At 43.0% G+C, this 13,000-nt stretch overlaps 3 protein-coding genes across 3 annotated transcripts; 2 read left to right on the forward strand and 1 right to left on the reverse strand.

Moving 5' to 3' along the window:
• The first annotated feature begins 1,028 nt into the window (after positions 1-1,028).
• Positions 1,029-4,116, forward strand: fibina (fin bud initiation factor a). Its single transcript, XM_080504484.1, has one exon. It carries the CDS (start codon positions 1,045-1,047, stop codon positions 1,675-1,677), a length of 633 nt encoding a protein of 210 aa, XP_080360610.1. The 5' UTR covers positions 1,029-1,044; the 3' UTR covers positions 1,678-4,116.
• A 2,677-nt stretch (positions 4,117-6,793) lies between these two features.
• Positions 6,794-8,464, reverse strand: tmem276a (transmembrane protein 276a; the record flags this gene model as incomplete). Its single annotated transcript, XM_080504481.1, has 4 exons — positions 6,794-7,041; positions 7,200-7,337; positions 7,479-7,592; positions 8,047-8,464. The coding sequence occupies 4 exons, from the start codon at positions 8,462-8,464 to the stop codon at positions 6,794-6,796; spliced, it is 918 nt and encodes a 305-aa protein (XP_080360607.1).
• A 1,476-nt stretch (positions 8,465-9,940) lies between these two features.
• On the forward strand, positions 9,941-12,922 carry spi1a (Spi-1 proto-oncogene a; the record flags this gene model as incomplete). Its single annotated transcript, XM_080504483.1, has 5 exons — positions 9,941-9,967; positions 10,369-10,459; positions 10,542-10,726; positions 11,621-11,786; positions 11,895-12,922. The coding sequence occupies 5 exons, from the start codon at positions 9,941-9,943 to the stop codon at positions 12,203-12,205; spliced, it is 780 nt and encodes a 259-aa protein (XP_080360609.1). The 3' UTR covers positions 12,206-12,922.
• Between the last annotated feature and the right edge of the window lie 78 nt (positions 12,923-13,000).

Consider the following 13,000-nt stretch of genomic DNA (forward strand, 5'->3'; position numbering starts at 1 on the left):
ATAATAACATATCTTTCTGGCATAACCATTTGCGAGGCAAGAACATGTTGATATTTCCTTTTAATCAGTGTGATAGTCACACACTATCCAAGCACTGTGTGTGCAATGTTTGGTATGCTGCAGTGACCTTGAAAAGCTTTCATCCTGACTCACAATCTGTTTTTTCAGGAGAAACTTGACAAGATCTGACTGGCACGAGGTGTAAATCTATCTTGTGTGGAGGAGCTGTGTAGACAGACTAAATTGTAGGTTTTAAAAATAACTTAAAGGGGACGGTTGTCAATTTTAAGTAATGCTATGTTGTACATGAACGACCATGCAAAGTCACTTCAGCATCAGTCCATCCTTTCGGCGTTCAGAGCTTTTGGCTCTTTGGTGATGTGGTTAACGTTTAGGTGAACATTTTTCAAGTTTTTCAAGGCATTCTGGTTCAAACTTGGCTCACCAAGCCAATCTCCGACATTGGTTTGAAGTGGCTTCTGTGTTTTTGCCTCCCATTATTGTGTTATGAAGAAGCAGTACAAGTCAAAGCGATTTTCAATTAAATAAATGTTCCACTACGTGACAAAGTCAGTAATGATCAAATTCTTCTCGGTTTGTATCACTGAACCTTATCTGCAATAGAAACAAGTATTGAGGTCGAAAATATAGCCAAATGGAGATTACAAAACAAACTAACTGAAGAGTTCAACAACCGTTTTCTTTTTTTTCCCCCTTGATACTCTAAAATATCAAAGACCTCGGTGAGCTCTTGAACTAAATGTTTGATTGCAGAAAATATCATGACATTGATATGAATACTTTGAATTTGTCACTCCGACACAAATGTAGCAACGCGTCGTTAGATATGAAAGAGGCTTGTTGTGAGGCAGTGACTTGAGGGACGGGGCGCCTCCAGGGGCCCCTCTGGCTTTAACGAGTCTGTTCCTTTTAGGTGACGGGGGGGACTGTGTAACATGAGTCGGGATGAAAAACGGCTCTCCGGATCCCGATGCTCTCAGTCCAGATGCTGTTCGCCAGAGGGGAGAGAGGAGGCGCACCACGATGGATCCCGTCCCACTGCTCCTGCTGCTCATCCTCGTCGCGTCCCCGCCGTCCTCCCGGGCCGTGTACACGGGGCCCCTGCAGCCGGAGATCTCCAACGGCACCTTCCACCACTTCTTCGTCCCGGACGGGGATTACGACGCGACGGAGGACCCCGAGGAGTGTCAGATGCTGTTCAAGTTCTCCGACGTGTTCCCGTGCGGGGCCAACGAGGAGGGCGACTCGGTGGTGCGCGACGACTTCATCCTCGCGAAGCTGCAGGCGGAGGACGCCGCGCGCCTGCTGGAGAGCGTCGGCCGCACCGCGGCGCACGACCTGGACGGAGAGGACGGCTACGGCAAGCTCCTCCGGCGGGAGGTGAGCCAGATCGGCGAGGCCTTCTCCAGCGTGGACAAGTCGCTGCTGGAGCTGGAGGCGAAGTTCAGACAGAGTCAGGAGAGCGAGCAGAAAGAGGAGCAGCAGCTGAGCGGCTACGTGGTGAAACAAGTGAGCGACATCCGGGGCGCGCTGAGGGAGACCAGCGACATCTCCACGGGACTGAAGGATAAACACGAGCTACTGTCGCTCATCATCCGCAGTCACGGCACCAGGCTGAGCCGCCTGAAGACTGAGTATCTCAACGCTGGATCGTAGTGGATTTTAGATTGGGGGGGACCCTACAGTTCACTGAACAACTGGGAAGTTTGTGGCTTATAAATATCTGTTTCAAGTACTTCAAATCCCTGAACCTTCGCTTATCTCCCCCTTCTTACCTGGGAGCTCTAACAAAAAACACCAACTTATTCCTCTCAGTCAGGAAGGAAAAGGGAAATGTGAGCCTAAATTATGTCTTCAACGAACCCCCTGTGTCACCTCAGAGGAGGATTTAATTCAGAGGGGAGAGGAGTGTTGAAAATAAAACCCCTCTAATTGTTTTCCACATGAGCAAATAAACTGTCAGTCAGTGTGATTCAAACGTTGTTTACAGTTTCAGGTTATTTGAATGCAAATAAATATTTATGACATATCCCCAGTTACCCTTTTTTTCCCCTTTCAAGTAAGTCAATGTATTTCTCACTTCTGTCATCAATTCGATCAAACATTCCAGTTTGGGTTTTTTTTATTTTGTTGGGTTTTACTTTTTTTTTTAATATAAATTCATGACTTTTCTTGTCCTGAGGCACACCGCGTGGACAATGTCATGCAGTGTTGCATAGTTTAGAAAAAACAAAAAACCACCCTTTGAAGTTTGAGACTCGCATAAACAGGAAAAACCTTAGAAATGTAAATTTTGGATTCCTGGCAGTGGTCCTCTAGGTCTTTACGTCATATTGTTTTCTACTGGCACTTCAAGTGGCAGACTTGACCATCTCTTTAAGTGACCCTGCTTAACGGGTGTCTGAAGCTTGTCACTGCCTCCCACTTGCATCTGGAAGTCATCTACTCGTGTATGAAATACTGTTCGTTTGAAGGCTGCGACTGTTGTTATTATCCACTCTTTTGTCTGTCACATATTCAGAGCTCTCATTTGATATGAGATGTCTACGTGTTGAACTCTGGAGGGGTTCCAAGTTTAGGTCATTTTTGCTTGAAATAGAATGGATGCCCAGCTTGTTCATGTCTATTAAAATGTTTCCGTGTTGCTCTTCAGCTGTGCTGAAAGGCAACATCTTATTCCTCAAGCGCCGTTTATCGGTGGGAAGTTGCTTTGAATTCTTTAATAAAAGTATCAACAGCGGCTCGAAGGTCTCACACACACAAACCCATTTTTCAGCTTGTTTCAATTTGCAGAGCTTCGTGTTTTATATGCCTTCGGTAGTAATGAGTGTATTTTTATGTTCTAAATTGTCATTTAAAAAGCTATTGTTCTATCCATTGTTTGTAACTACCACAAAATAATAGCCATAATCGTGCCCACTTTCTTTCTTTTTTTTTTTTTTAACAGAGATCATGTCTGTGTAGATGTGAGGGAGCCAGATGGGCGCAACTGGGTGTGATTTCCTCTGTCTGGTTTTCCTCACAGTCCAGCTTCCCCTGAGGGACCCCCCTTTAAAAAAAAAAAAAAAAAAAAACAGCTCTCACACAGCAGCTCAGCACAGTGCAGACCAACCCCGTCAAATACCCGGAGCTCTGAGCACAGAAACCCTATACATGTCTATAAGGGGGGGGTGGGCTACACAGGACTCCTAAGATTTGATTAAAAGATCTGGTTGAAATTTCCACTGCGTGAGTAAAGGTGGAGCATGCCACTGCTACCCACCCTGCTCAATTAATTTGTCCTTTTTGGGCTCAGCCTAATAATTCCACCTATAGAGAAATATTTTTCTTACGGATTAAATTCAAGCCTGTGACATTTAAAAAGCACGGAAAGCTGAGCCTTTTGCATGCAGCTCCAAGAATGTACTCTGCTCACTGACGTATTTTAAGGACAAACAAAGAAAGGTCAGGAATGTAGACCAGTGGTGACCTGAGAATACTCCGACCTCTTTGTGTGCTGAGCACCAGACAACATACCTTTGTAGTGTTATTGCTGGAAAGAGGACAGCTGTTAAATCGGCTACTAGTCCTACTGTTATTATCACTGCAGTGAATGCTACCTCTGCGACCAGCAATGCTATTATTCAGCTTTATACCTGACAGACTTTCCTTGTTAGGTTGTAGGGGGAAAAAGAAGACTGGCACCGTTCAGCTCAATGACAGTTTCCAAACACATGACTCCATATAAACTAAGAAAACTCTGCCTTCTGAGGCAGGCCCTCAGATGGAATCCACACCTGAAAATAAAAAAAAACATGTTGCGTGGGCAACGTGACATTTGCCACATTTGTCATTTGCCTAATTGCTCGGCTGCAGGCCCAAAAACCATTTTCACACTCATGTGTCAGCAGTGCCATACAGCAACATATCTAAAACAAACAAACAAACAAACAGACATGTTACAGGTGAAAGCTCTGTATTATTCACAATATTGCTGAATTGTCATAATTGATGTGAAAGTGTTAGTACAATAAACTTAACCACAACTACTTCATATTTTGCTCAGTTACTTATAAGAAAGCATTGATTTTGTTTGGTTTTGTCCGGTTCTTATTAAGCTGCACCATTAATTTGTTGAATATTTGTGAAGATGTTCAATAAATACAAGTTGGGTATACAAAAATACAACAATTGCCTCTGGAGTGCTGCAAAACTGTCAAACAGCTTTAAGTCGAATTATTTGAAGGATAAAACACAAGTTCCTGGAAACTGTACATTAAGTACAGTTTTAATAAGGGTGCCGTCTGCTTGCTTTCAGGGGTGTACCCAAATGTACAAACTATACTACATTTATTTAACAAAGAAGCAGGCAATTTACAGAATGAGGTTTTGCATTCAGACTATACACTCTGAAGCCACCACATATAATTCACTTTTACAGCATGAACTGGGAGAATATGTATAGTAATCAGACCACCTGCTATTCTAAATGGTTCTTTAACGACGTGAGGTCATATGGAGATGTGGAACTTTGCTCTCATTAAACACACATAACATGTTGGGTATTATCGTTAGCAAACGCCGGGCTGCAGCAAGAGAAGTCTTGCTTTCACAGTCGCTTTACTATATGTCAAACTATCTTCAAAATAAATGCCATAGTTCACTAAATGTATTGAATTGAATGAAATGTCTGAAGGGGCATAAAGAAAGTTATCTTAGTATCATGAATGAGTCATCAATGAATTACCAGTTCATTAAATGACAAACATGATTATTTTAGTTTTTCAACTCGGTGCTCATCAGGATATATCACATAGCTGGTTTGTTTCTCTCTGCCAAGGGTTGTTCCCTCATAGCCCGGCTTTAAAGCTCAGCATCCCTGAAAAGTTTTTTGTTTGTTTGTTTTGTTTTTTTAATGATTAGGGCTACCTCTCCAGTTTCCAGTTTTCAGATTTTTATAATCCTTTTATAACTTAAAAAAAAAAAATAAGGCAGGGTTTATTTTTCTGTCATTTATTTTTATACTTTGCTATCTCTGTTCCTCCTTCATCTGAATGAGTTTCACACTGAGCATGAGTCGGTCCCAGTTCACATTAAGTGAAATGCAGGTGAAAGAACACTTCAATCCATCACAGAGAGAGAGAGAGAGAGAGAGAGAGAGAGAGAGAGAGAGAGAGAGAGAGAGAGAGAGAGAGAGAGAGAGAGAGAGAGAGAGAGAGAGAGAGAGAGAGAGAGAGAGAGAGAGAGAGAGAAACTGCAGTACTCCGCATGGAGATTTATGCACATTTATACACAATGCATTCTGAACAACCATTCAGAACGCCTACCCTTCATGTAACCTGGACTCTAAACTTTCCCCCTGAAAAATATGTAAACCTCCTCGGGGCCAAAAAATTCTGTTCCCCACAAGGTAGGCTGGACCCCATACGTGCAGTGTGATCCCATAAACAGGAAAACACACACACACACACACGCACACACACACACACACACAGGGTTACATTCAGCTACTTGTCTAACTCTACTCTTCATTTACCTTTAAGCGAAATGTAAAAACTTGGGACTTCTTTCTTTCTTGACCTCAGCTGGACATCATGGTTCTTGGTTGAAGACAAGTACATTTATAGCCGTAAGAATGGCTCGCCATCAAGGGGGTGCATGGGGAACAATAAATGAGCCCGAATTTTAAGGCTTATCAAGATAATCGCTCTGGAAGGTTTTCAGTGGTTGAATCCTTTTGATGCAAAAGTCAATTTGACCCATTTTCACCATGTCTGGCTCTCGTTTACTGTTTATGTTGTTGAACTTCATAAAAACACGTTCTTTGACTCTAATGCAGGGAAAAAAAATAGTCTTCTTTTGGGGGTTTTCTTTTATTTGTACCGATTTATTTTTTTGTCGGCTTTGTCAGTCACTTTTGGTCACGGACTTGTATTTTGCCAATGACGTTTGCATGTTTAAGTTTTCAGAAGTGGTTGCATAAAACAGCGAATAGCAAACAGTTCCTCGTAACACTTGAGGAAATATATTCAGCTGCTGTTTTAAAATAATGCGGTAAAGGTTTTGGACTCATTTCGCAGGCCTCGTTGTCTGCTGACATACCAGCGAACACACGTCATCAACATAAAAACACAACACAGACAATCATGTCTGCTCACCACGTTATGGGAGAAAATGGTTTTGCATGGCTGTTTTATTTTTCAAAAATACTTCGATGGGGGAGTCAGACCTCAAGAACAACAAAACATTTCCCTCAAACACAGTTTGCTGTTAATGCTCATATTTTTCCTTGATAAACACAAATGCATCTGCATACATACAATTCAAAAAGTACATGTACATATCTTGTTTTGAATGAGTACATAATGATACACAGTTGCCCTTTGAAATGTGACGATACACATCCATAGTTTGATCTTGAATACAGATTTCAAAGTTGTGCTATTGATCTTCTTCCACGGTTTCTTTTTCTCTTTTTTTTTTTTCTTTCAGACGAGCAGATTTTACAGGAAGAAACTATTATATTCTCCTCTTAAAGAACAAGCAATGACACTGAACGGTTCATTCATGAAGAGGGACGGAAAAAAGCACCAGAGGAACTGAAATCGTCTTCAGTCAAATGTCACCTCTTCATCAGTTTCACACGAGCTAGAGCCAGTGTCCTTTTGCTTTCTTTGTGCCAAGATGCGTGCAGGCTCTCTCTGCTCTGAGTCCCTGGGTAAAATTGTCTCTGGGACAGGGCTCTTCACTGTTTCAGGATGAGACAGGTGTCTGTTAGATGTGCACCGGCGTGTCACACGCAGCCGTTCTCCTGTCGGGGCTTGTGCACCACAGGGGTGTGTGGAGGGTAGAGAGAAGGAGCAAGTGTGCACAGAAAACCAGCCAGCAACGTCAGGCCCAGTCCTCCCCATGCACAAAACATGGACCAGCCATAACCGTGACTGATGTCCTCCGGTATTCCAAACATGTATCGGGGATAACGGGACAGTTCAAAGTTGATCCCAGCCACGCACGTGCAGAGGGAGATTATGCAGCATGTCCCTGGCAGGGAGCAAAGAACAAAAAAAAACAAGTCAGACACGACAGCAGCCCATTTTCATCCCTTTCTGATGCGTCGTTACAGCACTCTCATTAACAACGACCACACTGCCCCTCTGTGGCGAGTCGGGGCAGTGCTCTTTATGTAAAGTGGATCTTACCTCCCATGAGGAAGAGAAGTCCAGCGACATACTGCATCAGATCATGCTCCTGACAGCAGCCCAGCACGCCGATGATCCAGCCGAACAGAATGATGGATATGGCCATGCCTATGAAACTGGCAGTCATCCTTTTGAGGTCTGCAAAAGCGCACAACAGACGGGGACGGTGTTTTTGTTGAGGCCACGCGGAGCTTCGTCTCACATTAAATCAACCGAATTAAAATAAATAAATAAATGAAAATAAATAAATAAATAAAAAAAAGCTTTTTGGCAACTCACGAAGCGCGTGCCACTCATCCTGCCTGATAGTCTTGGTCAGGTTGATTGGCAGATTTCTGGGGAGGACTGATGATGAGTAGTAGTATTTTATTGATGTGCAGCGCGGAACCAATCCTGTGGATGTAAACAACACAAAAGAGGATGTCTCACATGAAGAGGATAACACAAGGCTCTCTGCTTCCACCCCCTCCCAAAAAAATTAGCACCCCCCCCCCCCCTCCCCCCCTCTCTCCTTCCACCACCCACCCATCCACCCACCCACACCATCGGTGGTGCTTATTGTACACCTCTCGAGGCTTCCGTTACTACAGCTCGCCCTTTCGTGCTGGCTAAACACACACACGCACGCGCGCGTGCACGCACACACACACGCGCGCGCGCGCAATGCACTGTACTCCGTATTATACCGCGTAGGCCTCGAGGGGTCTGTGCGCAGCATCAGCACCTTGGATAACGCATCGCGCGCGCTCAAGTATTTACCGACAGCGCCTCTGTCACGCGCCACAAGGATGAATGTCCAAAGCGAGCACATTTCAATACAAAAAGAAAAAAAACCTCAAAGCCAAACCTTTAAAGATCAGATCCTCTGTCTCTAAGTCGAATCCCTCCCGGTGGCACTTTCTCCACAGTCCGGTGATGGTGGAGTTGAATTGCCGACTGCAGAGAGACTCCATGGCCGGGGCAGGAGGCAATAAGTGCCGCTTTGCGCGCAGCAGCATTTCTCCGCTGCCGCCGCTGCTGCTGCCGCCGGTGTCCTTCCTGTTCACAATTCTCTCTTTTGGCAGCATGCGGAGCGGGAGGTTGTTGTTTGAGATGTAAATGTAGCCAGGGTCGTTCCTTTTGTTGGAATAATTCTTGCAGCGCTCCCGGTGCCTCCTGGCATCAGTCTCGTACCAGTTGTTAGTGCTGATCGCCACTGCTATCAGCCCCAACGCGCAAAACGCCAAAAACAGTCCCGCCACGGTTAAAGTCCTCATAGCAGCCATGTTTCCATGCGTATCTCGCCTCGGTGCCGCGATAAATCCACGGGACAGCAGGACTCCGCTCCTGGCCGCCGCCGCCGCCGCCGCTGCTGCTGCTTCTTCTCCTGTCAGTGTCGAAGGTGTGGAGGCAATTCAGCAAGATGTGGAAATATGAAATGCTGATCAGTCACTGAAGCCCCCATTTTCTCGATGTGTCAATCATCTCCTAAAAGAGTGAAATTATGGAGTGGAGGATTCATGAATTTGGGGCCTCCACACGCTATTTTGGTTGTCTCCTCTCTGCCTCTGAACTCAGTCTAGCCCAGATACTGGTCAATCCAACCCTTCTTTCCAGTAGATGGAGACAGAGCAAATATTGCAGAAAACAAACCCCCAGACTTGCACTTGCAGTCCTGTACAAAAAAAAAAAAAAAAAAAACAGTCACTGGTACGAGAAGGCACATTGCAAGGTCTCTGCCTTTATTTTCATGAGCTGAAGCTTTTTGCGTTGTGCATCACCAAGCCTTGTACAAAGAGCCCCATTTTCTCCATGTGGCCTCAGGCCAGGAAACAGTTGCATCACATCCAAAATGATTGCTTCAAGCACGATTGTGTAAAGTCAGTTTCCATCCCAACAGCCCTTTAATCAATTTCCTCGTGTCATCCCCAACCCAAAAAAAGCGCCAAAAGAGTTGATAACTGAAAAACACTGTCAAAAAGTAACTGCAATTGTCTGCATATGTTTTTGAGAAGCATTAACACAGTGACTCTGGACATTTCAGTCAGGTTTTCACTGGTTTCATGGTCAGTACTTCCTCAAATGAAGCCATAATGCCAAACAAAAGAGGAACAAGTCCTATTCCTAACTTCACTTTTGGTTTCGGCTCCAACCAGTTTAAAAAAACAAATCCTACATGAATAAATCGCACTGTGACTGAGAGTGTGACTCCTCAGCCAGTAAATCAGTTTGTTTTTTTCCCGCAAAGAGATTTCAGAAAACTCACCAGAAATCTACAGGTTTGCGACTCATGTATGAGACGCAACTTAAAATAACAGTAAATGTGTCTGTAATCTGTGATAGTAAGGACTAGGTGCGACATTAAAGTCAATTACATCACCTCACCTGATATTAAAACACAAAAAGCAAAGCTGTGTAGGTTAAATAAAAACCACCAACAGTGGCTCAATTTTGATATTGCCGCAATTTCCACAAACGTCTTTAGACATCTCGTGTGGGTATTTTTTTTGCACGAGAGACCTCAGAGAGTCATGGGAAATTCGTGTGAACGCAACACTTGGCCATCAGGAACTAGCTGATTCGATAAGTGGATGACATGAATGTAAACTGCATTCAGTCCAGCTCTTTTGTTTCACTTCCCATTCGTCTGTTGAAGCCAGTGCTGATGGGCAACACGGCGCGTTTCTTTGTGAAGCAATAAGAAAAAGTTAATTTTCATCACAACCTTCGACAAACCAAGAATCTCATGCTGCCTTGTTTACATGATGGATGGCTTTGTCATATCACCTGTAAGTGTTGTTATTTTATTACCTGTGTTTTGAATTAGAGGCACATGTCTTTGACCTTGGTGAAGACTTTCTTTTATGTCGTTTCTTGGAGTTTTGTACACGTATGTGTAGGTTAGATCAAATTAAGAACTTATCTTGGTGACCAAGGTGGGGGTTCAGACGTTCTGGAAATATTGTGTATGTTTTGTGTGGATCTAGTAAGTGAGGTTTTGAATGTACTTTACTGATGCTATGATACTGTGGTAGTCTGCTTTATTCTTTTTTTGAATAAGTTATTTCAATTGAACAAGTCAGATTTCTAAAGAAATGTTTGAAGATCGTATTTGACTTCATGTTGGCAATGTGAAGAGAATTAAACATTTACTTTCTCAGTTATAATTTCTCACATTTAACTCCTGAAGGCTTCAGAGGGACTTTCCAGTGAGCCTGAGAATTTTAGACCACCAACAGAGCTGTACCCATATCTGAGCAGCGTGGGGGAGATTTATGAAGGTGAGACGAATGCTTTTACTTTTAATTTGACACAAAGCTCAATACAACATGGTCAGGCGCTTAAACTGATTTGATTTATCAGATCATCGATGGACCTTCCACACTGAGCAGGTTCAGCCATCGGACTTTGAGAATTCCCCCATGAATCGTCTCATAGACCTTCAGCCCGTGTCCCCACATCAACTGGTCCCACCTTACCGATACGGTACGGAGTCCCTGCCCCTTCACCGGGACCCGGCACTCCTTCCTCTCTCTGTCTCACCACAGGTAAGCTTATGCCGTCTCTGGAATGGAAGACCTGTAAACACCTTTAGGGGAGGAGGACAAGACCCTCCAGTGATGCTCTCTTACAACCCCAGTGTGACTGTAGGCTCACACTGAGTGTGTAGCAGCGGAGGAACAAAAACATGCAAGTTGTTAAGCACATAATGTGACTCACACCAGCCTGACTGATCATTGTATTTCATCATTTGTGGAGGAAATGTAATGACTACACTTGAATTTACAAAAGTGTAATATTCTCAAGGATAACGTGATAAATAATTATTCAAATTCTCGTCAGACAAGCTTGGTAACAGTTTGACAAAGCTTTGCGTAGTTGAATAAATCATCTGAGTGAAGGGTAAATTCTTAATGATGGTTGATTTTGTTATTGAATAATGTATCTTTTACTTTGCTGGCCAGTTCTTAAAGCAGTGTCAAAAAGCCAAAAGGTGAAACGTGAGCAAATTGAGCATTTGTTGTTGAAGGAAAATACATTTCTGTTGTCAGAACTGTCGACTCAGACGTAAATCCGTGCATTTCAATTCTCCAGAATACAGTTTGGTTTGTTTCTTCTATGATCATTTTAATCCTGCCACTGGAATAAAAACACTCTATTAAACCTTGACATTTATGTTGCATAACCAAGCCATTTTCCACCACAAATAGAACATTGCTGTTGACTGTGCATGTTTTTTTCTAATGAAACGTCATCCACAATGCTTGGTAATGTTGAGCTGCGAACTTTATTAGAGCAGAACAACTTCCCTTTTTTCAGCACAGAGAAAACATTTAGATGAAAATGTCAAATCCGCGAATAATTGCTACACAAACAATTTTGGTCGTGTCAGTTGACTGTACAAACCTCAGATGTTGACAAGCTCTGAATGTTCCCTACAGATCCCATATTACACATCCTCACTGTGTTACCAGTACCCACAGCCAGCCTCACCTGGACATTACTACTCAGGGGAGGAACAAAAAGAAATCAGCCCTCTGTTTGAGGTATCAGAGGGAGAGGATGAATTTGAAGACTACAAACGTTCCTCTTTCAGAAAAGATGCAAGTATGTTTTCCCATAACAAATCGTCCACCAGCATCGAATCCTAAAAAAAAAAAAAAAAAAAAATGTTAAAAAGTTGAAAATAAAAGGCTTTCATCTTCTCCCCAGCAGATAACAAGAAGAAAATCCGCCTGTACCAGTTCCTCCTGGACTTGCTGCGGAACGGTGACATGAGTGACAGCATCTGGTGGGTGGACCAGGACAAGGGCATCTTTCAGTTCTCCACAAAACACAAGGAAGCTTTAGCAAGCCACTGGGGTCTTCAGAAAGGAAACCGCAAGAAAATGACCTACCAAAAAATGGCTCGAGCTCTGAGGAACTACGGTAAAACTGGAGAGATAAAAAAAGTAAAGAAGAAGCTGACCTACCAGTTCAGTGAGGAAGTGCTGAGAAACCTCTATTTGCGTCATTATGCTCACTGATGAGGGAATGGAGGCTGTAAAATGTCTCTCTCAAATCAACAAACAAGCCAAAATGTCTTTTGTCTGTAGATATACAGTTTAACTTCTCTTTTCTTTGATTCTTTTTTTTATTTATTTGTAATGTTGATGTATGTCTTGTAGCGTTTGCTTATTTGTATATTAGAACCTGCCTCTTAAATTAACGTGTGTTTAGTGTACATCAAGTGATTAGCTTAAGACAAGCATAGTTTTCTCTTCACAAGACCTTTCTGTACCTATCTGAATATGCGTGAATACCATTCTGAATTACAGTGTTTCTGTTTAAAAAGTGTTTTGTTCTTTATTGAGTGGCAAAGCCTGGGGACACACGATCAAAATATCCAATTGAGAGTAAAAGCAAGAAGCCAAATGTATGCAGCTATATCCTACACATAAGCAGGGATTTAAAAAAAGACAAGTATAATGAAGTATAATAGTCTTTCAGCACCATGCAATACCCTCTGGTACACAGTTGGCCCAAAATATAAGTCCAAGCTGTGTCAAGATGTGATCAGTGATCAGCACAGTCTCCAGAATCAAAACCCATCGACCTGGTTTGGGGTGACCTGGACAGAAGAGTGCAAGCAAAGTAAACGACAAGGGCCACACATTAATGGGAACATCTGCAACAGAGTTTGGAATAATTTTCTGAATAATCATTTATTCCCACTGCAGAATAAATGAGTGTGTTGTGTTCAGATCTATTATCTGCCAAAGGTAGGCTACTTTGATGAGTCACATGTTAAGAATGACGTTTGGTTAATCAACTGATTCCAT

The sequence above is a fragment of the Blennius ocellaris genome (assembly GCF_963422515.1).
Source record: "Blennius ocellaris genome assembly, chromosome: 11".
In the NCBI taxonomy this organism is placed as follows: domain Eukaryota; kingdom Metazoa; phylum Chordata; class Actinopteri; order Blenniiformes; family Blenniidae; genus Blennius; species Blennius ocellaris.